We start from the raw sequence: 27,875 nt of genomic DNA on the forward strand, positions 1-27,875 counted from the left end.
AGAAATGCGTTAACTCGTATCGATTTACTAAGAGGCAACGGTCTTCTGGCTCGAAAAAGATGAAACTAAGATACTTCATAACTTTCTATATATTGCATACCACTGCACAACCCATTCTCAAAACCATTCAAGTATATCTTTGCAATTGTTTATCCTTTACAACTCATACTGTACAAAAATATTGGCACTATCATCTTTACATTAAATAGGAATTGCTACTTACATGGCGTTAGCCCGACTTCCACGCTTCAAGGCTAAGGACACAATCTAATGGAAAACGGGAAGGGGGACAACGACAAGAATTCTGATCAAATTTATAAACAGAACAGGACATTTTTTTTGCTATTGATGACAAATTCTGACAATAATTTTTGAGACACTGCTTGGAACTGCAGGATTTGGTTCTGTTGACGATCACATCAAATCACTCATGCATAAAAAATGCAGCATTGATTGCTATTGCGATGCTTTTCCTTCGTTAAGATTCGGTCGATGTTGGAAGGCAAAGGAGGAGGGGTTGAAAGAAACATGTCAAGAAATATAACACCGTGTATCCTGAGTATTCATGATTTGTATGCACTTAGTTATAATTTTAGAAAAAACGATTCCAGAGCATCAATAGCATCATGATTAGCTAACATTATCAGTTAATATCAAATTGCAAGATATCCACACGAGGCAAAATCCTTGTAGTAGGCCCGTTCCGCAAGTTCCTCAAAAAGTCAAGAGTTAGAATGGCTTAGCTATAGAATGGAAGTTGTGGCAATACTGTTATCAATGATGATCTTCGACAGCCATTTCTATTTCAGCCAATCTCGCTCGAATGTCCTCCAGGTTAGGGGTGTAGGGCTCGCTTGATGTATTCGTCTCTTGCTGGGCGTGAACTAACGAAAGGTCCAACGTTAAAGGCCTGTTTGGACCTTTCCTACCATGAGCAACAGCACTTGTTTCAGGAGTCAGAGTTCTGAGGGGGTCTTCAGGATAGAGGCTATTCGGATGAGATGCACGGACCGTGGGTGTATTAAACGGTGGCACGCCGGCAGACGCAGGAGAGTTGGGGACGCCCGAGTCGGAGCTCATCTGTCGGTTCAGGCTGTTGTTACCGTTACAATTCAGAGTCCCCTCGCTCTCCTGTCGCTGGAGGCTGGTAATGATGATGGAACCCGACTCTCGACGGTCATGGTCGCACGACCCCCGACCTGTGCTTGTCGAGTCCGTATCGTCATAGTTGAGGTCGGAGCGGTGGGACCCACTTTCGCTCGATCTCTCCTCGCTACCTAGCGATCCTGCCTCGCTGTGCCCTGCCGACGATCCTCCGTCCGACTTTGTTGCCGTCTTACGCAGGGTCCGTTTGTTACGCCCTAGGTTCTCAAAGCGCTTGCCGCCGTACGGCGTGTAGTTCTTCTTGATGTTGAACTTTGACCCTCCCCCTGGGGTGTTCTTAGAACGGTGGTAGTCCCTGAGGGTCTGACGAATAGCCTTCACAAACGAGTTCCTTAGATCGGAAGAGCTGTTAAGACAAATCAAGAAAAGAGTAAATTTGTTTGAATATTGCCAGTTTCCTAAAATGATGTTCTTGGATAGAATTTGCAGATCATTCGAATGTTACCATCTGACCACAATTTATATAAGCATGTTAGTTGTATTTATGATAACCAGATAAATCTACGGAACTAAAATAGATTATCTGGTGAGAGCCTGGAGGGTGTTAAACTCATATACATAGAGTTAATGCCCCCCTCCCCCTTCTATCTCTCACATCACGTAGTCTACTTACTGGGATGAAAACTGGAAGACTTTCTCTGTTTTCCCCTCAGCTTTAAGGTGCACCAGCTCCCAAAGACTCAAGTAATCAGTTTCTGCGAAATCAAACAAGAGGCGTGATTAAAGGACTGGTATTTTTAATACTTTTTCTATAATGGGGTTAGGGTGGGAAACAGGGTGGGTGAAAGAGGGATGGGGTGAGGGTGGGATTAAGGTGAGGAGGGGGTGAGGGACAGAGTGAGGGAGGGGTGAATGAGTGATGGAGGGTGGGGGAGGGGTTGGATTGAGAGGAGTGGGATATTGAAAGGGGTGGGATTTAGAGTGGGTGTGAGGGTGGGGTGATGGTGTGGGTGAGGGTAAGGTGAGATTGAAGTTAAAAGGGGAGTAAGTTTTAGGGAAGGGTGGGGTGACTTTGGAGATCCTCTCACCATCTCTTACCCCACTTTCAATATCACCACCACCACCACCACCACCACCACCACCACCACCACCATCATCATCATCTTCGATATCACCATCACCACCACCTCCACCACAAACCGGCATCATCAACATCATCATCATCATCACTCACATCAACACCAACACTGATATCATCATCATCATCATCATCATCATCATCATCATCTTCATCATCATCAAAACTAACATCATCATCAACATCAACACCAACATCATCATCGTCATCATCAACATCATCATCATCAACACCACCACCAACACACAAGGTCATCATCACCAACATCACCATCAATACCAACATCATCATCATCAACACCAACATCATCAACACCAACATCATCAACACCATCATCAAATACCAACATCATCATCAACACCAACACCAACATCATCAACACCAACACCATCACCACATCATCATCATCAACATCACCGTCATCATCGTCTCACCTGATATACACGTCTCCTTGACCTGCATGGCTGATATTGGTACCATCCACTTGAACTTGATTGTGTCCTCTGGGTTCCCTTTCAGCGTACCGGTGCCAGAGAGCTTGACCATGCTCTTCTTGCGACTCCTCTCCTTGCATACGATGACCACTGCTGGTCGGAAGACTACAACAGGCAGAGAGAGGCGTAAATATTCATAATTGACAATTTATTTTAAAAAAATGAAGGAATGAATACAACATTTTGAGGGGTCAGTGACACAAAGATGTAACTCCATTTTGGTCATTTTGAGAAAAAGTGGTTTATGTGTCACTGAGCACTTGGGCCTTATGGAGTTACATGTAAGTCTATGTTTCACTAGCCATTGACTTCAATGAGGTGTTGGGTGGAGTTAAGTCTTTGTGTTTCATGGAAAGCTCACATCATTCTAAACATTTTGATATCAGATTGACTCAATGTGTCACTGAACCCTCGATTTCATATTACACAATTTCCAAGCTGTAATAGACTAAAAAATCACCCCAAAAAATATTTTGGCAATGAACAGTTGTCCTTTAAAGTGCAATGAATTGCCAAACTGCTCACATTGATGTGATGAGAACCACAACGCATTTAAACTTAAGCTGAAAAGAACAATACTTGCCACTCATTGATTTATTGAAATACAAAATTGATTCATATATTTTGTATGTAACATTATTAGTATTGTATTGTATCTGGTTGTTTTTATGTGTTTTTTTTGTTGCTTGTTTTCAAGTTTTTAAGTTATTTTTGCAATCCCGGTATTTGATTTGATTTTGATCTTTATCTTTTGCCGAATAAATGTGAATTAAATTGAAGTATCAGACTTATACCTCTGTATGTGTACATGTATCTTTAGGAGCTGCTATAAACTAAGGAATATTGAAATAGCAATGCATTTTATCTTCCAAGGCCTCTCTCGACCCAGGAGTACTTATAAGTATTTCAGATTCAGGTGCCTTTCTCAATCAAGGAGCATTAGATTATCAATGCAGTTAATCAAAACTCATAGGAAATGAGGCATTTACAAAAATGAAGTAGGTACCAAAAAGATAACAATCACAGTGAGAATTTAGTAATATGAAGCTATACTCACCAAATACAGTGACCTCAGGTTCACGACCTTTCTTGTACTTGGGAAGGTCATCGTGACAGTTGAGCCAGGTCATGTTTTCATACTTCACAAGATCATCCATGGCAAGCTCATGCACCTGTGAAATAAAAGTGGAAAGAATTGCATTAAATAAATCATTCTGCCTTAAAAATGTGCTCACCCAGATTTTTTAAAGTTGGTTAACGGTATTATTAATTCTATGATATTCATGACTATGAGAAGAATCAACCTATTCACAAGCTAATCCTAACGATAAATTTTGCATTTTTTGGCCACCCCTCATCTTGTTGAAACTAAGGCCTTATAAAAGTATTTATTTATAAAGTGTTACATGAAAATATGTTTGTTCAGTCATTTGACAAGTGAAAGTTTAAGTCTTTCAAATCAAATAAGCTTTTGATGTATAAATCGTTTTCCATAATTATACTGTACATCCATCACTAAAAAAATAAACCCCCAAACAATCACCACAACACCAGCCATACCAAACATGCCACAATCGTGAATCATCCTCACGATTACAGACAAATAGATTTTGACAGCCATATAAATACAAGCTTAAAACAGCCAACCAAATTGAGAAAAGATTTAAAGAAACAAACATTGAAATGTAGCATGAATGATAATAAAACTTAAATGATGTTGTTACTAAATCTTAAATGATGTTGATAATAAATCTTAAATGATGTTGTTCATGCATATATACACATAGTGCATTTGAGGAACATTAAAGTCTGCTGAAGTGATATACATGTACCCTGTACATTTTCCCCCTCAAATAACAACATGCAAAGTGTACGGACAGGAACTGCAAATATATCGTCTGTTTGGAACCAAAAGGGCATTAACTCTGTATTAAAGTATATGAAAATAATGCCCTCCTGGCTCTAAACAGACGATATAACCCCCATACATAGAACCTCAGCAGTTATACATGTAACATTTAACACAGCTAAACCACTGTACATGTAGAACATACAATACAGTTGTTTGCACAATGAACAGCATATTGTGAAATTATAGGTGTCTAATTTGTACACAATAATCACAAGAAAACTTTCAATTGAAATCGATTTCAAACGTAAAATGGATGGAAGTAGAAATATGTGGGTGCCTGAAATGGAGAATTGAGTACTTAGATGTGCTAGAAAATGACGGCATCAAAAACATTCAAATCATAATAAGCTAAGATTTGGAACACATGTATATTTGTACAAACAAAGCAAACTGTTTCAAAGATATAATATATATAAATTGATATAACTATAAATATTGAGATGATCACAACATAAATGTATCATTACTAATATAGAGTTGGATGAAAAATGAGAACTAAATTGACATAAAAACATTAAACACAATAATTTTAGAACTAGAGATGGACCATTATTTTGACAACACTATTAGCCCATAGAATATTTGGAATATTGTATAAACAAAGCAAAGTGTTTCAAAGGATATAAAAGAGCAAATATTGAGAGGATTACAACATACATGTATCGTTTAGAATATAGAGTTGGGTGAAAAATGAGAACTAAATTTAAATGAAACATAAAGCATAATAAGACCACCTACATCAAACACATTCATTTTAGCATTAGGGATGGACAATTACTATGACAACACTAAGAGTAAATACACAACCACTGACAAAACTCCAGCTCTACATGGACTTTACAAAATGTGTTTCTACAAATTCTTTTCTTGAGTTTCTCAGTCAAGGCTAGAGCTAACCAGAGCAAACCAGGGATGTTTTTTTTTCCTTCCCAGAAAAAGCTATGGGCAAAATAAACTCTATGCCACCATTCATGTACATCACTGTTCTCTTAGAGCTTTTGACTAGCGTAACAATCGAGTAGCTATATCACCTTCCATTTACATAAAGCAGGAGTTTTTGCACTTTATCCCACAAAAAATTACTTTTAATAATTATCAAAGAAATAAGGACACATAAAACTAAAATAACTGAGAGACCATTACATATCTAGCTTTTTGTGAGGATATAGTAGGTCGTTTTTTGTTGATCCTTATTACATATTTAGTTTAAACGTAATTTTCATTTCATTTGTTTTGTACAGCGCTTATAAACTGTATCTATATACCAGTGCTATATAAATATTAGATATTATTATTATTATTTATGAAGTGGTCATTTAGTACACGTAAAGACTCTTTACACCGCTCCCCATGGACAAACATTAACAGTTTAACAGTAATTACCGGTACGTCTTCTTTCCTGAGAGGAGGGCTAATAAGGGGCGTGGTAGGGGTGTTTGTAGGGGTAATGGGTTCCTTGGGTTGGAAAAAGGCTAGGAGGGAGTTTGTTGGGGTCTGTTTTGAGGGGTAAGAATTGATGGTAGAGGGGGGAAGAGGGACATGGACCATGGGGGCATGCAGAAAGGGGGAGGTATGTAGTGGTGGCGATAGAGTTTGAAACAAGACAAGAAGTAACAAGAAGAAATGATAAAGATACATGAATGTTGATTCAATGTTTACATTATACTAGAGAAGAACATATACATTGTATTCTATATGCATTAAGGAATTATCAAAAGCAAGTACTGTATATTTTTTTTTACTACTCATCTACACACAAGTAATTCATTACCGTAAATACTACAACCGAAAAAAATAATGTAGGTAAACAGTACGTTTCGGGAGTTTAAAAGTATTCTAAATTCTGAAAATAGACTGCAGCAGGAAATTTGCAAGTTTGGATACTATGAGTATGACAATAGGGTATAGGCACCTAAAGGTATTTTGTTTTTCTTATATATCATAGTCTCTATTTCTATACTATAATAAGCATTGTATCGAAAGGAAAGAGAATAGATAATGAAATTATATATATGTATGTCATGATGAATGAAAACATATATTAAAGTCAAAGAGAAGTGAATCTACAAAGTAATTAGTACAAAGAGGTTATTTACATGTACGACTTATAACAACTACATCTATAATACATATATCGTAGAGTGTATTATGGAGTGTAAAGCAAGAATACAAGAGGCAAAAAAAGATGAAATGCGATAAGATTCAAATGAATAGAACTTGGATATATGTATAGCACCAAGCTGACAAATAGAAAAGAGGTTTATGCTCTTTATATTTACCTTAGATCCGGCAATCTGGTACAGCGAATGAACAGAAAGACAGACAGACACACAGACAGATGGACAAACAGACGCGTGGATGGATGGATGGATAAACAGACAAATGACATGATGAAGTGAAAGGAGAAGGAAAAGGATGGGGTTTTTGTAAAAGTTTTTTTTGGTTGAAAGATGGGGAATTTTGAGATCCAAAGCAGAATGCACAATGCAGAGGCAAACGGGAGAGAAGGCAAGAATATAATGAATATAATTAAACAGAAGAACTCAAACTTAATAGAACCTTTATATGTGTGTATATAACTAATACTACATACAATCAAATTGAGGGGGGAGGGGGGAGGCTTTTCCGAATGAGTCAACTATAGATGAAGACATTTTCAGTACAAAATGTAGTAACTTTATTTTTACTTCCAAATCCAATAATGTTGAAGTATGAAGTACAAAGTTATAAGTATATTGCACTGAATTGATTTAGTACAATTCATTCTCCTTATTTTGGCATTGGTTTCAAGGACATGTTCAAATAAATATAAAATAGAAATAGGTTTACAATAGCATAATGACTACTATTTTGATGAGTATACATGTACATGAATAAACAGGTATTTTGATTTAGGATATATAACAAGAGAGTATGTAGTTTTCTTCCTATCTACTTCTAAGCATATACATGTATACTGGGGATATTAATATGATTAAAGCTTTTGATTTATGTCTATCCTAGTCTACGTGATACATAGATTACTGTCAAGAGATATAATGCTAGCTATATATACAGTTTGTTGAGAGATTGGAAAGGGTAAGAAAAGGAGCCAGGATATTGATTTTTTTTTCTCTGCCTTTTTTTTTCTTTTAAAAGAAAGAAAACAGTAATAAGAGAGACTACAGGATTGGAAAATAGAAATGACCAGAAAAACAGAAGGATAAAGGATGGAATCACCTGGAACAAGAAAATGTAAGAGAGATTACAAGAGAGAAAGAGAAAAAGAGTGATAGAAACAGGGACAAGAGTGAAAAGAAGGAAACAGAGTCAGAAAAAGAGAAAAAAGACGGTGAGAGAAAGGGAAAAAATAGTGAGAGAAAGAGATAAAATAGTGAGAGAAAGAGATACAAGAGTGAGAGAAAGAGAAAAAAGAATGAGGGAAAGAGAAGAAAAAAAGAGTGAGAGAAAGAGAAAAAAAAGAGTGAGAGAAAGAGAAAAAAAGAGTGAGAGAAAGAGAAAAAAAGAGTGAGAGAAAGAGAAATAAGAGTCAGAGAAAGACAAAAAGAGTGAAAAGGGAGAATGAGATAGAAAAGGAAAATGAGATGAAAAAAATGAAAGAAATAAAAAAGGTTGAGGAAAAAGAGATTGAAGGACTTTGAGAAAAGAAGAGAAGAGGAAGAGGAGAAGGTAGAAAAGACAATGTACATAGTCGTATAAATTTTGTACATGAACCAAGAAAGCAAACTATTGAGTTCCGCATCAATAAATCCTTCCTAATACATACCTCCTTCTTCACATGGAACTGTTCTGCTACCAGGGTATCAAAGACAGCCCCGTACTCCTCGTGCACCCTCATCATATCGTTGATGTGCTCCGCGACCTTGTTCATGCCCTTGAGAGCTTCCGAGAGATGGTAGTGCTCGTAGCTATCCCGATCCAGGTGGGTGCGCATTTCGGACAGGAGGAGGGGGTATTTTAGCACCCTCTGTCAAGAAAATGAAGAAGAAAAAAAAGGATGGGGAAACTTCTTTATTTGTATCAATCAGGTAAATTACAACTATCGGGCTGAGAATATATTTCCTGTTTGTAATTTGACTACTACAGTCCAGTTATGATGAATTGCTTATCAGATAAATCATACAAATGTATGAGGTTATTATCATTTACAATGATTGCCTTACCAAGATCATAAAGGTAAATGCACTTCAAACTACACCATTTACTTTGAAGAATAAAACACTATTACTTTGCTTGGAAATCAAAGGTAACCTTAAACTTTTAACCCACATTTTGTATTGTAAGTGACATATTTTACAAAGAAAAGAGCTGATCTTTGTTCTTGAAATGAAAGACTGAAACATCACTGCACTTGTGAAACAGCATATCAAATCAGTCCAGAAACAAACCTAGACAACCCTCTTGGCAAGGACTCTCACCTACAGGGGTGACAGTGAGTTTTTAAAAAAAAGCGTTTAGGACAAAAAATTGGCATCTAACAGCAATCCCTTCTTTTGAGTGAGAAAATTGGGAATAGGGAAAATAAGGGAAAAATCATGAAAATATGGGTAAAATCAGGATTTTTTTTTTTTAATTAAATCAGGTAATTATACGGCCTGCACTGTACTCGTGATATATCAGTCTAGAAACCTGGACTACCCTCTCTGCAAGAACCCTCACCTGTATGGGCTTGATTAGATAGGAGGCCAGGGAGGCGGAATGTTGCTGCTTGGGATTCCTGGCCTCCAGGAACTGCATGAGGGCGCTATTGCCTTTGGCAGGGTCCAGGATCTTCTGGGAGCGGGAGTGGCAAGCGCAGAAGGCACTGTAGAGCTTGAAGTGCTCCATGTAGTACAGGAAAGAACCGCCCAGGGAGAACAAGATCCTCTGCGGAGAAACGAAGTGGACCAAAAAATGTGGTCAACACATGAAATATAACCCTAAATCCGTTGATGACCTATTCAATTCTATGTGTTTTTTTAAAGAGACCTTAACATGATTACATTTGATAAATCTTGCCTGGCATAGCAATATATATTTAGGAATAATGACTCCTAACATACAATAGGAAACATGTCACATTATGTCACTTGACTCTTAATGAGCTTTAAAATCAGATGGTGCTCTCTGATTTCAAGTTCAGGTTCAGTTTATTTCACATCCAATTTGAACATTCATGATTTGAACATTCATACCAGAAGTATAAAGAAAAATAGCAAACATTTTTTAGGACGTATACAAGCAAAAATTGGAAAAGTGAATGATTGCATCTTCACAATAAAATATAAAAATAAACATCAAACTGTAATTCATATCATGATTCCACTGAGATATGCTGAAATAGAACTTAAGTTTATAAAAATGAAGAAAAAAAGGACAGTTTTCTTACTTTAAATTCATCTGGACTATCAAGGGTGGAGAAATTTGGTTCCTTGGAGATGGGATCTTCAAGGGATTTCAGGAATCCAGTCTGGAACTTGATAATCTCCTTGATATTACCAAACAGAGCATCAATCTGAAAATGAATATATAAATAGAAGATTGTAAAAAAAGAGGTGAATACAATTTAGATTATCTAAGAACAAAAGAAATATAAATAAAGACAGAAAGAAATCATCAAAATCAGTCAAGGAAACCGGTAAAATAATTCTTTAACAAACCTATATTTGCCACTCTGTAGAGAAAAATTACCAAGAAGCTGTAATCCAAATCAAAGAAATCTTCTTGAATTCTGAAACAAATCAATGACTGGACTCAAACTGTGAACAATGTGATCCACATTTCAAAAAAGTATCCACTGGGCCACAACACCTCTAAAATTAGATGAATATAGGAACCTGAACTCACCTCATCTGCTGAGAGGAAAGCCTCATTCTGCAAGGGTTCCAGGTACCTGGACACCAAGCAGTTCAGATCCCGGACGTATGTCTTCTCGGTGTCCAGGAGCTCCATGATGACCTTCCGCAGCTTCTGAGCCGCCTGAAGCACCTCTAGAGCGGGCATGTCAACAAGCTGGCTCTCCCGAGCGCCGACCGACCGGGTCACGTTGTTGCGTCGGACGCTCTGACGGATCTCGAGGGTGCGGCAGAACTCTGTGACCTGTTCTGCGTTTTTCATCAACTGCTCGATCTGCTTGTTGTCAAGGGGTGCTTTGTCCTGGCCGTTGACGCCGCTACGGGTCGTGCCGTCGGTGACGGTGTCGAAGGATGCAGGTGGAAGTGGCGTGCTAGTGTCTCCGCTCAAGCTTGGAGGGTTGATGCTGGAGTCAGAAGTCTGCTCTTCCTCTTCTTGTTGTTCGTACGCTAAAAGAAAAACCAAAGTGGAGATGCATTCAAATAAATGTATCATGATGCTTTGAAAACTTAGAAGCTCTTAACCAAGAATTGAATAACAGACACACATTCATAATGACAAAACATCCTATTATGGAAGCTCTAAAAGAATTTGGAGACAAGGCTGTACAATCTTTCAAATATGAATCATATGCTTTGAAACAAAGCTCCAGATTGTAGAAGCTCTAAAAGAAGTCGTAGACAAGATGTCCAATCTTCTCAAAACTTCAGAAATAGAACAAAATCATCAGGACCACTTGCTATTAGACTGCATGCACATACTCCACTCTGAGTCAAGTACTAATGAGAAACAACAGGAAGCAAGGTACTGCCTATCAAACCTCAAATTCTAAATTGTTAACTGCACTAATACAATAGGTACCAACTGACACAATTTCAATCGGATTCTATTGATGTTGACACTATTAAGGGCTTGGCATTGTTGAACTAGTGGTCAAAGTAGATTTTTGGTCTGCAGTATTTTGTTGTATCTGTAGGAATGTTTAACCAATCAGGTACAGAGAATTGAAAAGGAAGTTTACCCTTCTCGCTGAGGCTTCACCGGAATGCAAAGAATACAAAAGAATTCTGGACAGTATGTACAGGAGCTGGGTTCAGGTGGGTGCTCCTCAATAAACAGGGAAGCGGTTTTTGATAGTCAATTGTAAACAGAAAGGTCTATGGGTATTTGAGCAATCACAAAGAGCTCACAGATTGTGTCTAAATTGTCAACAAAAGGAGGGATTTGAAACACTGCAAACCCTTTTTACTGACACAGGGTGTTTTTCCCCAATGAATTTCAATTGACCATTTTCATAATGTGATTGGATTTAATGCACAAATCTTTGTTAGGTGCCTCCATACAATTTAATCATTCACCTAGTGTTACAAACAATTGTATTTCAATAGTCAGAATGCGACTTGCATACAATCATTGTTGCTATGTAGGTCAAACCTATGGCTGGTAACATGCTAATAAGACAACAGTACCGGTATTATTTAAAGCTCTATGGAATCCACTTTTGACATAGTATACAAATATACAATGACACTCGAGGATCTAGCTGAAACTATTCGCATCGAAGGAACATCGGCCCGAGGGAGAAAAGTACTAATGATGTTCCTGAGTGCGAATAGTTTTAGCTTGTTCCGAGAATGAGTCATTTTATATTTGTTTTATATCCCTTCCATCTGTATTATTCCTTGTACACTTCTGTAATATCATGAACCTTATACTCACATTAACATCTACATTCAGATCGAAAAGAAATAAAGCAAATTGCACGGCTCAAATGAAACATTGAAGGATGTAAAAATGTTTAGCTGGCGCTAGTGTAATGCAGTTATCGCACAGCGTAAATTGCATATGGCTTGAGCGCCGTGACACCGCGGGGATTGACCGCGCAGAGGCATTTGAAATCATGTACGTGCTCGCTGGGAAAACGCATAGTTCAAGAATATGCGTTTTTTTATTGTGACGTCACGCATAGTACCTTTTTTTCCCTAGGTACTATGCGTGACGTCACAATAAAAAGGTACTATTTCGATGTAGGCGGCAGGAAACGTCTTTTATAGTAAAACTATTCATTTTCTTGTTGTGTACACTCCTAATGCAACAATCTTACGATAAGGGATATAATACTCACTATGAACATGACTGACAAAGAAAGCGGACAAAATATACAGTTCCTCAGGTAGAAAAAGGAACATCCCTTCACAGCTATAACCTGTAAAAAGGTGAATGCATGTGACACCTGTTCTACACATTTTTACATAATAGCAGTGAAGGGATGTTCCTTTGTCTACCTGAGGAACTGTATATTTTGTCTGCTTTCTTTGTCAGTCATGTTCATGGTGACTAGTAGTAGTTGTTGCTATGTCAGGCAAGCCTCTGTCAGGCTGTTTATTTGTCAAAAGAGAGTTCTGGTAGAAAGTATGCAGAGCCAGGCATACATGTACATGTACCTTTCACAGTAAATATTAGGAATCTCTCAAAGCAAAATTAGGAATGCAGTCCATTTTGTATACTTTTCATACAGAATATTTTAGAAAGAGAGGGGAATCTAGGATTCAAAACAATAGCTTGAAGGCCCCCCAGAAAGGAATCATTCCTTCAAGTTCCACCAAGCGACCACCCAGGGAAACACAAAAAGTGGTCTTTGTAGACAGGTGGTCACTATATAAAGCAGGTTTGACTGTACTTTAACTTGAATACAGAGTTAACACTTTTCTGGTTTTGAACAGACAATAAACATGTATTAAAGCCTACCTGCTGGGGCGGGGACAATGAGAGTGTCGATCATCTCGTCCGTGAGCCTGGTCTGGAGAGGGGGCGGGGGGCACGTCAGCTGATCGATGTACCGGTTGGTGTCCTGCATGGCCTGCGTCTGAGAAAACATGGAGCGGCAGGAACGCACGGTCAGCGTGAGGGAGGTGGACGTCTGCAGGAGGTTCTCGATGTACAGCATGTCCAGGTCGCAGACCACGCGGCCGTTGAAGACCAGGATCTCGTCGCCGACTTGGAGATCTGTCGAGAGAGGTGAAGGGAATTACTTGAGGTTGCCCAGAAAAATAACTCTGCTAGTCGTAAGCGACTAATTTTTTATTTGTATACATGTAGATCTACATCAAATCAGCATTTATCAATCTAAATCTGATTTTGATAGAATTTATGAGAACAGAAAGTGCATGAATGAGCAAGAGAAGGGAAATTATAAAAAGGAGAAGATGGAAATGGAAAGAATACAAAAGAGCATGAATGATAGTAAGAATAATAATAGTGGTAACTGATATAAACAGCATAAACATATTTCCTCCAGAGTATTCAAGGTGACCAAGGAAGGGCAAGAGGGGAGAAAAAAGAGAAAGAAAAAAAACACAATAAAAACATAGAGGAGGAAGACAGTACATGTAAGGAGACGAAAATGAACAAGAGGGAGAGGGAGGGAGAGAAAATGTTGAATAAAAAGTGAAAGTAAAGAAATAATATGTAAGGAAGGTACTCAAAAAGAGGAAACTCGAAAAGATAACTACAGATCTACTTATGTACACAGGAGTTTTGTTTCTCCCAATGATAAACAACCAAGCAGGACTATATCAACTATTTCTAATAGAATGAAAAGAGATGAGATTGTTAACATACCCTGATGGTAGGCCAGTCCTCCAGATTCCAGTGAACTGATGAAAACACAGAGCTGGTCTTCCTGTTCAATATCATCACCTAGCTCAGCCTCCAGGGAACAACCTGCAGAAGAGAGAGTATCAAATACAGTCAAACCAGTGTATAGGGACCGCAAAAGGGAAACACAAGAAGTGGTCTTTGTAGACAGGTTCCTTTAGTACATGTTTCAATGAGAAACCATTTTCAAGGGGAAAAAAATGTGCATGGTCTTTGTAGACAGGTGGTCCCTAAAGCAGGTTTGACTGAAAGTAACTATAATAATAAAGCAACGTACGTAAGCACTTAATATTCTTCTCAGGTGTTAGATGCCAGGATTGTACAGCTGTATTATATATATTTGCAATTATTTTCCTTCAAACTTCTATCTTTACTGTCTGTCTGCCTTCCAAGTCCTATTTATGAAACCTGGGTTGGGAGAGGCAACTGTTCATAAAATGCCTTGTGTTATACATGCATGTTAGCACCAACCTAGGACTCCAAAACTCTCAAATTGGGATTGTAGAACAAATTGACAAATTAATGGCATCAATTATTGGGCATTACACCAACTACTTCTATAGTTCTACCAAATGCAAATATCTGAATCTTTGGAGCGTTCAATCAGCTGTGACAGGGGACACCTAGATTTCTCTACTTACCAAATGTTCCAGTCTCATCCACCTTGTAGAGTTCAACCTGATGGATACTCTTGGTACAGATCTCAATCTCATCGTATTTCTATGACAAAACAAGATCAACAAGTCATAAGCAATGATTACAACCATGTGACACTTCAATTTGGGTGTATAGGGTGTGAATGAAATTATGTTATTTTGTACAAATGGTATGTATTTAAAACAAAATCATTAGGTTTGAAGGAGCACACTTTACAATAGGTTTCAAGTTTTAAGTCACTAAAACGGTAAAAAGGAGCCCAGTTATTTAGATTACATGATAAATATGTGTCCTTTGCATACATGTAGTAGTCTATATTATCCTTTACCTATCCCCCCCCCCCTCACATTTTTAATACATTTTTAGACAAAACAGAATATTGGTAATAACAAAAGTAAGGGAATCCATTTTATTTTAACTCTTGTTGCCTTCCTTACCTCATCATATAGAATAGCCGTTTTATCTGGTATTGTGTAGTTTGCTCCAAATCTCAATGCCAGCTTGAATCTCACATAGTAGTTGTGGTAATCCATCTTGCGATTCTGTTACAGGACAAAACGATTTCAGATTAATTTGTGAAATGCAAACAAGATGGATGATAAGAAGTAGCCACTTTAAAGGGCACTGATCAACAAAAATGATTTTGTATGTATGCATGTTTGGAGTTTCAGGTCAACATACTACATCAAAAGTCTAAAAAGTAAGTATTACTACTTCTGTAAAGAGCAAATGTTGCTGGAGAGCAAATGTACAGTGTTAGATCTCAGAGAATATTAAAAAGCCTAGTTGCCCATGGACCTTACGACAGGTTTGCCTTGTACTAAACGATTCACCCAATAAACTCCTATCCTACTGCTACTAATACTACTCCATTATTACTACCATACAATCACTAAACTTTCATTTCCTTCTTGTTTTTAAACCTGACCAGGCCCCCGTCTTACAAAGAGTTGATATCAATCACAACTATGTGCTTAACCCTTACTGTACTGGGGGGGGGGGGGGGCCTGGGAGGCCCCCCCTCGACATTTTCGGAGATCGCACCGCAACCACTTGAAATTTTGAATTGTCGTTTCATGACTTTTTTCCCTCAAGTCTTACGCACGTTTTGATACCATTTTCGTCACAATTGGATATACCTGTGAGGTGTTACATAACAATTAGTATGCGCATGTCATCAAAAATATGCTATAATTGCATATATTCATGTACAAGCAGAAATGTGAATACAGGTTTAGATGTATTCCTTCCTAAGTGGGTGATATAAATTGATATCGAATTGCTTTTATATGTTTCTCAAAGTAACTTGATGTATTCCAGAACAAAAGAATACATAAGAAATAAAAACAATAGATATAATAAGAAATAAAAAAACAATAAAATACATAAGAAAATAAATATTTGAAAATCGCATCAAATTTGCATAAATTATCATTATTAATTACAACAAAATAAATATTTTGTGTTAGAAAAGAAGTTTCATATGAATAATGAGTTTCAACATTCAAAAAGTGGAGTTTGACACATTTTCTGTAAAATGCATAAAATTAGCATTTTGCATAATTAATTAGGCTATAACAACAAAAATTTGCATATTCGCAAAAAACTAATTACACCATCTTGTTCGTTACGTAAATATCTACAAACATGCAAATTTTCGTGTTCATCGGACATCCGACGGCCGAGATCATAGGGGGGGGCCTCCGAGGCCCCCCCCCCCAGTCAGGAGGTGCTCAAAATAGCCCAGTACAGTAAGGGTTAAGAGACAGGAGACTGCAAACTTGCGATTGGTTGGAGGACTTGTGACTGATTTGGATCAATCGTCACTCTTTTTAAGACAAGGCCCAGGATGACTTACTGTGCAGCTACTGATGAGGAGATCTTGAACGGTCATTCCCGGTCTGACCGTTACCATGGAGCTCTGGTCATCAGGGAGGAGGACCTTGACTAGGGTGCCCTCATTAAGCTGGTCGGATGCGGTAGATTCGTTGTGACTGACCAGAGTCTCCTCGTCAAACGCCTAGATGGAGAGAGAGAGAATTAGAGAAAATAAGTAATATGAAAGAGATACTGCAAGATATTAAACCAATAAAAAAAAAAATTTACAGAGAAGGGCAGAAAGAGACAGAAACAAAGAAAAGGAGAGAGGGAGAGATAGACAGAAACAGAGAGAGACAGAGAAACAAAGAAAAGGAGAGAGAGGAAGAGAGAGATCAGAGAGACAAAGAAACAGAGAGAGACAGAGATGGACGAGGCAGAGAAACAAAGAAATGGAGAGAGGGAGAGGTAGACAGAAAGAGACGGAGAAACAAAGAAAAGGAGAGGATGAGAGACAGGAATAGAGGCTCAAAGAGAGAGAGGGAGAGAGAGAGACAGACAGAAAGACAGAGCAACAACAACACAATAGAGAACAGGGATGTAGAGCCACAGACAAATAAATGGACAAAGCCACAGAGACCTGAGAAATCTTCCTGGGCATCGCTTCACGCAACCATCAAAAGCAAAAGTTCCTTGACATTCCCTGTCTGTTAAATCAACACCAGATTTCATAAACACTGTCCTGATGTCTTTTGAGGAAATCTTAACAAAGTATTTGAGCAATATCTGCATCATATACATGTAAGTTTTCCAACGATAATGTTAAGAAGCTTTAATTTACCTGTCCGGCTTCTTCAAACTCCAAGGCCTCTTCTTCATCGTAAAAGTCTGGCTCCAAGTCGTCTTGCTCACCTGCGACAGGTGTCGACCTGGTAAATCAAGACAAATACAAACACATCATTATTATCAGCCGTGCATTATCCCTTTTGGCCATGGGTTATCATTTCTTGATGGGAACGTTTTTGCATGGCAGGCGTGGTAGGAAAGAATAGATGCACTGTGTCATTTGAGCTGTTAGATCGCCCACATTCTAGAACCTGTTTGATAAATAGACATTCCATCTCATGCAATAGTTTGTTGTAGGGGTATCTTGTACAAGTAGCACAGCTGTACTTACGTGGATGATGCATCCCCATTTTGACTTGAAGATTTGTCTTTGTGCTTCTTTAGTGTACCAAACTGATAGGATAAGAAGACAAAAATTTAAAAGAGAGAAAATAAAACACATACATAGTAATGTTTTAACACATCTTTATGCAAATCACTATACACTAACAAGATTTCAACAGTAATCTGAAGACCTTTTTATATCTATTGAAACTTCCCTAATCTCAAATTTTTACTTCATTACTTGATTAACTATCGTATTCATTACAATGTAATCAATTTACATGAATGTAGATAGTTTTATCAAAATCCTACACTAACAGAATTTATCAACTTCAGTCACTTTTTATAACATTAAGCCAAGAGCAAATTTTGGGTACCTCCCCGCTCGGCGCCAACGTCCTTAGGCAAGACGTCAATCTACATGCGAACGTTAATGTAAAATGATGACTGGCTGGAATGGGCCCCATGCAGGGTGGGGAGAATGTGCATACATTGTGTGCGGGCAAGCCTGATTCTGATGACCTGGGTAAAAACATATCTGCAAAGTGCTTAGAGACATCGTCGCTGTATCAAACGCTTTATAAACGCTGAATATTATTATTATTAGATGTAAGACTCACAAAAGATTTCTGCTTCTTGGACTTTGGCTTGGTGAACCTGCCCTGGATGCCTGCGGGGTTCCTGGCGCTGACCAGGGCGTGGAAGGAGGAGACGGAGAAGAAGCCCAGCCTGCCCAGGTGGGCCTTGGTCTGCTTGCCCACGCAGGCTAGGAGGGTCTTGGGGTTGGGCAGCTCGGTGCCCTGGAGGGAGGTGGAGTAGCAGCGCAGCCGGTACAGCTCCAGGTGGAGCTTCTCCAGGTTCTGCTCCCATTGAGAGATCTAGAGAATAAGATTGTAGAAAATTGCTTAAAGGCATCGTTTAACAATGTTAAATCTGAGATGCATGGCCCTACGTGTTATCAGTGTCTGTGATATGGTGTAATAATGAAGCCCTAAAAAAATTGCGCTTCAAAATAATCAAGATCGAAGTGCCTCAAAAAAGAAAAAATCTTTGAGTATGTGACCGGTTTTACCATACTCATTTTCCCCAATAGACTGTCATAGTGTTAGGAAAACCGTTAGGAAAACGCAAAATGAAATTTTGATTTCCTATCATAAATATCTTAATAATCAGACAGGCGATCGGCTCATGAGGTTCCTAACTGACCTAAACGTTTATAATTATCATTGCAGCATGAGCTAAATCCAGGATTTTGTTTCAGAATCTGAGACAAAGTTATAGGATCCCTTTAAGTTGAACTTATCTCTACAATTATGGAAAGCATCTTTTAAAATATTTTGTAAAAGTTATTTTGAAAGGCTTAAATTGTTGATTCAAATCATTCATATTTTCTATTATCAAGGAGATTTCATGTTCTTGATTTGGAATTTATGAAAAGTCTGAAATGCTTGAATATTTGCTTTTGAATATATTTTATTTTAAGGCTACAAATGGCTCTCCATAATGATTGAGTCCAACTTAAGTTCGACTTTTGTGAAACACCCCCCTGGAGATTAGATTGTAGAAAATGATTTTAAACGTTTACAAGGAAATTTCAAAGTGATTGAATCATGCATGCTGTAAAACCACAACTTTTAAAACATGAATCTTTTGTGACTGTGAATAAATCATTTTGCAGCATGAAACTTTTGCAAATCTGTACCACTAATAAAGTTTGTGAATAAAACGTTGCCGTGTTGTATTGTTTTGTTTTTTCTATCATACTTCAATGGTCATGAATGTATAATGGATGAATAAGAGAGAGATTCATTACCTGATTAACTATGGCAAGTCTATTTTTGGCATCAGAGACGGTCATCAATTGAAGTCCAGCCATCTTCTTGGTTTTGTTTTCCTGCAGAGAACAACAACAATTAAGGATTAATACCTTTTCAAATACCAATATTTCAAAAACAAAAAACTCTTCTTATATGACGTAATATGAGTGGATGACAGGATATAATGATAAATGGATGAGAAATGATTGGACAAGGAGAGGGATATTCAGATGAATTGATGGTCGATTGAGGGCAGATTGATCGAGAGTGAAATGTTTGAGCTTTCAAGAAAAAGGAAATTTTATTGGATTAAAAAAACAAACTATGGTCTGACTTATAAACTTGTTGACTATTTGACAGCAAATGCCTAATGATGAAATAAAGAAAGAATAAAGACTAGATATCTCAATATTTTTAAAAGGGGACATTTACAAGTTCAACATCTGAATTGAAAATTTTTAGGTTTAAATTCTTTTCCTTACGATCGATAAAAGCCCGGCCATTACATTGGGGGAAAAAATATTATAAAAGATCGAGAGACAGAGGATTAGCACTAAGAGGGACATTTTCACTGAGCTGTTATTTCCTTGTTGCAATAGCATGAACTGCTTTACACAGCAAGATGTGAAGAAGAAACTCAAGGTTTAAAGAATAAAATGAAGGGACTAGCTGAAATCTCCCGAGCTCTTCAAATACTTCCTGTTATGTAGTTCTATGCAACCCTTTTCTGCACGCTTCTTATCGTCCCAAAGTACACAGTATATTTTGCTATGTAGTTCATGTACATTGTGTTATTCAGTATCTATCTAGACTAATATGCTTCTTTCTGCATCATGCAGCATTAGCATTCATATTTTTGTTTATGTCTGATGCATACTTTGCAAGGTATAGCAACCGAAAAAGATTTGGTCATTGATGTAAATGTTGGATTGATTGATTTTCAATGAATGTGGATAAGATATCAATATGCGAAGTGCTCAGAAGCATACAGTGAAACCTGCTTTAGTAACCACCTGTATAGAAAGACCACCTGTCTAAAGAGACCACATTTTTTGTTTCCCTTGAAAATGATTTCTTATTGAAACATGTACTAAAGGAACCTGTACATAAAGACCACCTGCCTACAAAGACCACTTTTCTTGTCTCCCTTGGGTGGTCTTTATAGACAGGTTTCACTGTACATATACTATTCTGCTCTATACAAATGTCACTTTAATATGCAAATGATGAGGGAGATATATCAAATTCACCACTAATGGAATCACAGTTGACATCAGAACGGGTGGTCATACTGTTTAATTTCTACTCTAGAATTTGAAAGTGAAAATATTTTGTTGTATTCTTTTGATTATTGCTTACTTGATCAATTTGAGCTTCGAGCTTCTGGTTCTGAGATCTGAGGAGTCGGAGGGTGTCGTCCTTCCCATGCTGCCTTGCAAAGGCCGATGAACAAGCTGTAAGCAGGAGGAAAAATTAAAGGACATTTTGTTAAAAGTTGATTATCTGAAAGAGTATTATCTTTCAAATATTTTATATTTATCTGATTTGAGCATACACAATCCTAAGAAGTGAGAAGAAGGTGAGTTATTCCAAATCTTTCAGGAAAAAAATAACTGCATGGAAGACGAATCATGTATAGAACAAAAATGGAAATCACCCTTGAAGATAAAATCTCACCATTTTTCTATTTGACAATTTAGTGAATATAAATCCTACAAATTTATGCTAATAATTTTAATTCACTAATTTCACTGACTGTGCATTTTTTTCTTTGTCATTTTTACCTCATTAAAAAATATCTTACATGACCACAAGACTAAACGTGATACCATCTTTTTCAATGAAATACAAATTTATTTAGTCATTCAAAAACCAAGGTGCTAGCTATATCACCATGACAACAATAGATAAATGCTAAGTGTGTCTCAGACAGCGAGTTTTCACGATTCTCTCTGAACGACCCTCTCCTATCTCTTTGACCTCGCTCGAGGAGTACGGGCGCTTTGCGATTCCCTCCCACTTCTCCGTCTTCGGCATAACGCAAGCAGGAAACGATGTCTAGGAATAGTTCAGGTCCTTAAGACCCGGGCTTTATCGTTGAAACTGCTTCGCTAATTGCGCATGACATATGACTCAGTGTGCAATGACTTGATTGGCCCTGTGTATAGTCTCAATACCAATCACACTTTTGATTCAAATTTGGGGACTTTTGCTTGATAGAATTTTGCTAGCACTAGATACAACCTTTTAAAGCTTATCTGCCATAGTTTACAGGAGGGATTATATCGCCCTGCAAGGTCACTGGACAGGTGGTTATCTCATCAACCCAGCTCTCAGTTAACATAAGAAAAAGAGGATCATGGGGGACCAATGGTCACCGATTAGGCATTGTTTGTTATATAGAGGGCGCAAGTAGCTACAAGTAGTGCAGTGGGCCTTTAATATGTTATTGTTGGAGATGGCTTCAATGGAGGTGTACATATAGCTCTTCTTTTGTTTGTTTTTATGATTACCAACATTAAAAATCCCAAAGCAAACTTTTAGGGTTGCTGATCTATAACATTTTTAAAAAAACGGTCAATGTACAGTTGCACATAATCTACATGTCAAACATTTAGTGTACACTTTTGCATTTGCCAGAGATTTATATTACAAAAAAGTCTCAACACACAAGACTATTCACAGTCTCGAAAGACCTAGAATATACTGGGACTAATAATAACAAGAGTTAAAAATACAGTTAATCCAATTTAATTTGGATGTAAAGTGTCCCTGGGGATATCGAAAGAGTGTGATAGTGACTGGTCAGTAAATGGTCCCTTAGGGTCTAGGAGAGCCTTGTTCATACTGGACACCAAACCATGGGTCATTTTGGGAGTGTGATATTGACTGGTCAGTGAAAGGTCCTTATAAAGGGAGTGCCCTGTTCATACTGGTCAATAAACCATGGGTAATGGGAGTCTGATAGTGACTGGTATATTAACAGTTACATTGTACATGCATCTAAGGGGAGTCCCTTTCACAATTGACACCCAAAGGGTCAAACGGTCAGTGTATGAAAGACTGGTAATTAAATCAATAGCTACAAAAGTGAAAGAATTGAAGAGAGAGAGAAAGAGAGAGAGAGAGAGAGAGAGAGAATGGGATAAAGATAAAGAGAGAGAGAGAGAGAGAGAGAGAGAGGAAGAGAGAATGAGATGAAAAGAAAGAGAAAGAAAGTGAAAGAAAAATAAAGAAAAAAAAAAGAAAAAAAAAAAAAAGAAAAAAGAAAGAAAGAAAAAAAAAGAAAGAAAAAAAGGAAAGAAAAGAAAACAAAAAAAAGAAAACAAAACAAAACAAAAGAAAGCAAAAGAAAAGAAAAGAAAAGAAAGGAAAAACAGAGGGGCTAGATAGAGTTAAAGTGGTCCACTGAAGGCCACAATAATAAATCAAATGATCAAATTTTAAATTTGCCCTCCTTCTACCAGGAGAAAGAAGTCACGTATCTCTGAATCTCTGATCTACTTAACAACCAAGTCAGTCCCTAGTACTCCAAGTATCTTTCAGTAAGTAGCCGAGAAGGAAATTAGACTCGCAGACGAATCAATAACAGAGGAGGACACTTAATTTGAGACAAATTGCAGCTTCCCTGTTTCTTATTGTGACTCTTTGATTGGCAGCTGTAAGAGCTTCAGATTGGTTGAAAAACGCATTTGACTGTTTAATGTGAGCAGGAAAATGCTGAATTTTCTAAATGTGTTTTGTTGTTATGGTCATTCATCTCATTTAAGATGTAGTTCAGCTTAAAGTAACCGGTAAACTTTTCAATAGTGACTCAGCATGAGAGATGTCAATTGATACAGACCTTCGTTATAATTTGGTTCCAAATTCTTAGATAAAAAAACAAAGAATAAAATGATAACAACAGTAATTGTTTGTTTTGAAAAAGATAACATACATGTAACAAGAAGCTCAATTTCTAAACCAGAGATAAATAAAAACCAAATGACATAAGTAATGTAACTAAGTTATCTGCATTTTTCTGAACAACCTATAAAGGCAGAATTTTATAGTAAAAAAGATGACCCAAAATACTCCCTATTTCCGATTTAAACAAAAAGTAGAAAAAAACAAGAACAAAAAGCCATCATTGCAACAATCAATGGGCTAGGTGCGCAGGTCCAAAAAAAAAAATGTTTACATTAAAAAAAAAAACATCACTCCCCCCCCCCCAAAAAAAACCTATCTTAAGTAAAACAAAAAAGGGGGTCCTAATTACCCCATGCCCCCTCTGAATGTGCCCCTGCAACCTGTCAAATATGTTATCTCAAAATGTTGCTTGCACTGCAAGGTGTACAGTCTATGATCTGATTTGTTACTTCCAGGGGAGCGCGCTAGTGGCAAACATTAATCTACAAAATGAAAACCCTAATATAATCCTTTCATATAATCCCTTGATATAATCCATTCTTATCCCCAGGTTATCCGAGGGTGCCCCTGTTTTGACCAAAGCAAGCCGTTCCAATTAAGCTAATTTCCATAGTGAAAGCGTATCCCCTCCTTTTTTTTGATAAGATTCTCTTGCCTAATCTGAATGTGGATTGAGCATGCAATATGAGGAAAACCAGCTTGCAATTTGTGAACACCCTGTGCACATGCATGTAGGTGTCATTCTAACAACAACCATTATACTTTATTTTTCCCACTATGCAGTTATCATCATTATATAATTTGAAATATGAACATGAAAGAGATGGGTTTATATTTCATGAAAAACTGTGATCAAAATATAATCTTTATTCACAAGATTTCACTTCCGATCTACTCCATTTTCTAATTGAAAGATACATGTAAGTGGAGTAACTGCACATTAAATGAAAACAAAATCTTCTGCAATGGATAAAATTAGTGCAAATGTATCACAAGTACAAGGTAACTACGGCACCTGAGGATAATATTTTCATCACTCTTCCATATTTCAAGGTTTTGGGGCTCACTTTTGTTGAGTTCAATTTTATGGATAGGTCTTCTAATACAGTCAAACCGACTATTAAGGCTATACATGGCTAGCATAAAAGTGACCACTACAGACAGGTTAAATGAACAGCTTCCTTCGTAGAGGGACACAATGTAGATGGTCATTATAGACAGGTGGTCTTTACATAGAGGCAGCCACTGATTAACAGGTATGACAGAATTTTACAGCGAAGGTATGGGAAGTTTTCACTTCAGTTATATAGCACAAAAGTTTTGTAAGCTGAGATCAAGAAGGCATCGACTCTAATGTAAACAAATGAAGTATATATGGTCGACACCCTTCTGGCTCTCTCATCAAACGGTATGCCAACTTCCAGCCTAACTGGCACCGCTCTTTCCCTGACATATCGCCTCTAGAGACAGCACGGTATGCTGCACGTCTGCATCCTCTCTCTTTTCTATAGGTGATGCATTCACAAGAGAACAGTTCATTCATTACGAGACGCCTAATTGATTTTCCTCTCGCCGAACGAGCCCGATTCCTGCGCACGCACGCCAGGTGTCTCTTTGAGGTCTGTCACGTTGCATTAGTAACATGGGTGGTAGGACCGAGCCACGTTTGAAACACTGATGTCCATTGCATGTGCGTAAGGATACATCATTAAGAACATGTGACTGGTCCAATCACAAGAGATTATACATGTATATACCTAAGTCACACCAAGGAGACCGACACCAGACCGACACCAGACGGATGGCAGACAAAACATTAAAGGCTTACATTACAAAAAATGGCTAGGGAAGGGTCAGGTTTGGAGTTGGTTTAGCAGTGTGACTGAGGTATCAGTAAAATTGGAAGAATGTGCTAAGGATCATATACCAGAACCATGATTTTTTTTACTTCAGTTCCAAAATTACAAACAGCATTTGAATTGCTACATGCTCAGTCTCTTCTTTGAGCTCTATTAGGGATTGAGAGACATTTAGAGGGGAGGGGAATTGAAAGAGAGATAGGGGAGAAAGAGAGAGAGGGGAAGGGGGAAGGGACAGACCAGACCAAAAGGGAATGAGAGAGAGAGAGAGAAAGAGAGAGAGAGAGAGGGGGGGAACAGGACGAGCAGAGGAGGGAGAGGAGAAGGGGAGAGAGACAGAAAGAGTGCTGAAAGAAAGTGAGAGGGAGCTAGGGCAGATTGATCGAGAGAGAGGGTAAAAAAAGAGAAAAGAGAGAGAGGAGAGAGGCAATTAAGAGGAGATAGGGAGGAGAGAGGATACGTATGGGAGAGAAGAAACATAATTAAGTGGAGAGGGTGAGAAATTAGGGAAAGGAATATGGCAGAGGTGAAGGGTGGAGCATTTCTGTCTTTCTACTACTCCCCGGCCTTCTCCTCCTATCTAAGTAGTTATCAAAAAACTCCAAAACAAGGTAGCTAGTGACTCCTATAGGTAGATGTCTTTCTATTTCATATTTAATTAAATAATATGTATAGATCTCTACAATCCTACTGAACTTCAAATACATATAAGAATGGACCAAGGGTTATGCAGTATTGAAGGTGTGCAATGTCTACATATGTTCACAGACAGGTAACTTGAATGAACAGCCCTACATGTACATGTAGATCCACAAGGAGCATGTTAACAGAAAAGGACTGGATTCATTTGGATTGTAACGAGGTAAATTAATCACATCCTCTCAAATTTAGAGCACATCAGTCAGCAGGTATTCACAACGCATGCAAGCAAAGAATGGCGCAAGCAAATCCCTGGAAACATGATCTGTCTTTTCATCATTACTACTACAAATCTTTACTTCTTTCACCCTTTTGCAACAGTTACCCATATTTCTTTTTATTCCTAAATTATATTTTACTATAGGATTATTTTTTAAGTTTAGAAAAGGAAATTAGAGTTTCAAAATCCTCAAATTGGCAGCATGAAAATAGGTTAAAAATAACCCTACCCTATTACCCTCCCCCTCCCTCCCCCTGCTCTCTCTCTCTCTTTATCTCTCTCTCTCACTGTCTCCGCCTCTCTGTCTCTCTCTCTCTCTCTGTCTCTAGATCTCTCTGTCTATGTCTCTGTACTGTCTCTGTCTGTCTGTCTCTCTCCCTCTCTCTCTCTCTCTCTCTCTCTCTCTCTCTCTCTGTCTATGTCTCTGTTTCTGTCTCTGTCCCTATCTCTCTGTCTTATCATAACATATGCAGTGGTTTCCTATGTCACAAGTGAACATGTTCTCATTGCCTCACCTGAATGGATGGCTGTCACCCAATTCTCCAGCTCTATCTGGTTGTCGGCTTGCAGGAGGTACGCATCACCAAACGCCGTGCTGAGGCAGAAGATGTTGTCCCTCTTGGGATGCTCCGGGACCGCCTGTGCAAGACCGTCCTCCACAACTGAAACAGCAAACAATCAGATGATACAGAATGAGTTGAATATGTAAGGTGAAATAAATACAACCACTACAACAAAAATTAGGTAAAGAAGGAAATTTAATAAAACTAGATAAGTTTGAACTTGTGATCTACTGCTCTCTGGTCAGTAACTACACCACTACGGGTACACCAATTTGGTCTATTTTTCTGATTTGCATTTGTATTCATACGCAATTAAGCAGTCAATCTCTCTATACTTCCAGTTAAAGGAAATATCAATTCCTCATCACATAACAATCAAATAAGAAAGAATAACAAAAATCAAGTCACAACTAAGGAAAAGACAATCTGACAAGGAGCGATAAGTAAATTGAGTCACTGATTAAGATTGACACCTGTCAGACGCAGACTGTACATTCAAAGAAACGGATGGCCAAAAGCAAATACTGTGGATTAATGATAAAATCAACGACTGGCTTTATGCGACGGGTATGCTGCGAATTAGCTACCCGATAAACAATGCAACACGACACACGTCAAAGTTATCAAAGAAAAGTACATGTCCTTTGATTGTCTGGATCGTGTTCATCGATCGATGCACCTGTTCAGTTCCTAACTTAAAACATGGCTTAAGATGTAGCACCTTAGAACGACCTGAATTCCATCAACCTAGATCACACCCCTACTCCCTTAATAGACCTGGGAGCCATTTCTCAAAACTGTCACAAATCTAACATCTGGACATTCCATGGAGTGTAATAGAATGAACAAGCCTTTCTATGGGATGTCTGCTACCTTATATTTATGACAGATTAAAAAAAACTGGCCCGGTTAGTGGATGAGAGTCACTTTACTTTGATTAGCTGTTGCTATGTCAGACAAGTCTCGGGATGCTTTTAAGCTGTCAAGAGAAAACTTTGTTCAAAGTAAGTTGACAAGTCTACTTCA

The 27,875-nt window shown here is 38.0% G+C and overlaps 1 protein-coding gene across 3 annotated transcripts in view; it reads right to left on the minus strand.

Annotated features, from left to right (window-relative positions):
* Positions 1-396: 396 nt before the first annotated feature.
* LOC583804 (protein still life, isoforms C/SIF type 2) overlaps positions 397-27,875 on the minus strand; it is a 51,380-nt gene continuing 23,901 nt past the window's right edge. For 2 of the 3 annotated variants that reach the window (XM_030994517.1, XM_030994515.1), the window contains exons 5-24: positions 26,802-26,948; positions 20,959-21,053; positions 19,596-19,676; positions 18,403-18,660; positions 17,790-17,851; positions 17,454-17,541; positions 16,653-16,814; positions 15,232-15,336; positions 14,779-14,857; positions 14,102-14,203; positions 13,229-13,486; positions 10,475-10,929; positions 10,017-10,142; positions 9,308-9,514; positions 8,415-8,615; positions 6,928-6,942; positions 3,794-3,908; positions 2,677-2,841; positions 1,778-1,859; positions 397-1,510 (exon numbers count right to left, since the gene is read on the minus strand). In XM_030994517.1, the coding sequence (XP_030850377.1) occupies positions 775-1,510; positions 1,778-1,859; positions 2,677-2,841; positions 3,794-3,908; positions 6,928-6,942; positions 8,415-8,615; positions 9,308-9,514; positions 10,017-10,142; positions 10,475-10,929; positions 13,229-13,486; positions 14,102-14,203; positions 14,779-14,857; positions 15,232-15,336; positions 16,653-16,814; positions 17,454-17,541; positions 17,790-17,851; positions 18,403-18,660; positions 19,596-19,676; positions 20,959-21,053; positions 26,802-26,948 (3,539 nt within the window). In that variant the 3' untranslated portion in view covers positions 397-774. The remainder of the gene's footprint in view (positions 1,511-1,777; positions 1,860-2,676; positions 2,842-3,793; positions 3,909-6,927; positions 6,943-8,414; positions 8,616-9,307; positions 9,515-10,016; positions 10,143-10,474; positions 10,930-13,228; positions 13,487-14,101; positions 14,204-14,778; positions 14,858-15,231; positions 15,337-16,652; positions 16,815-17,453; positions 17,542-17,789; positions 17,852-18,402; positions 18,661-19,595; positions 19,677-20,958; positions 21,054-26,801; positions 26,949-27,875) is intronic. The other variant, XM_030994516.1, reaches the window with a different exon arrangement.

This window comes from Strongylocentrotus purpuratus, unplaced genomic scaffold (assembly GCF_000002235.5).
Source record: "Strongylocentrotus purpuratus isolate Spur 01 unplaced genomic scaffold, Spur_5.0 spur5_scaffold_21, whole genome shotgun sequence".
Taxonomy (NCBI): Eukaryota; Metazoa; Echinodermata; class Echinoidea; order Camarodonta; family Strongylocentrotidae; genus Strongylocentrotus; species Strongylocentrotus purpuratus.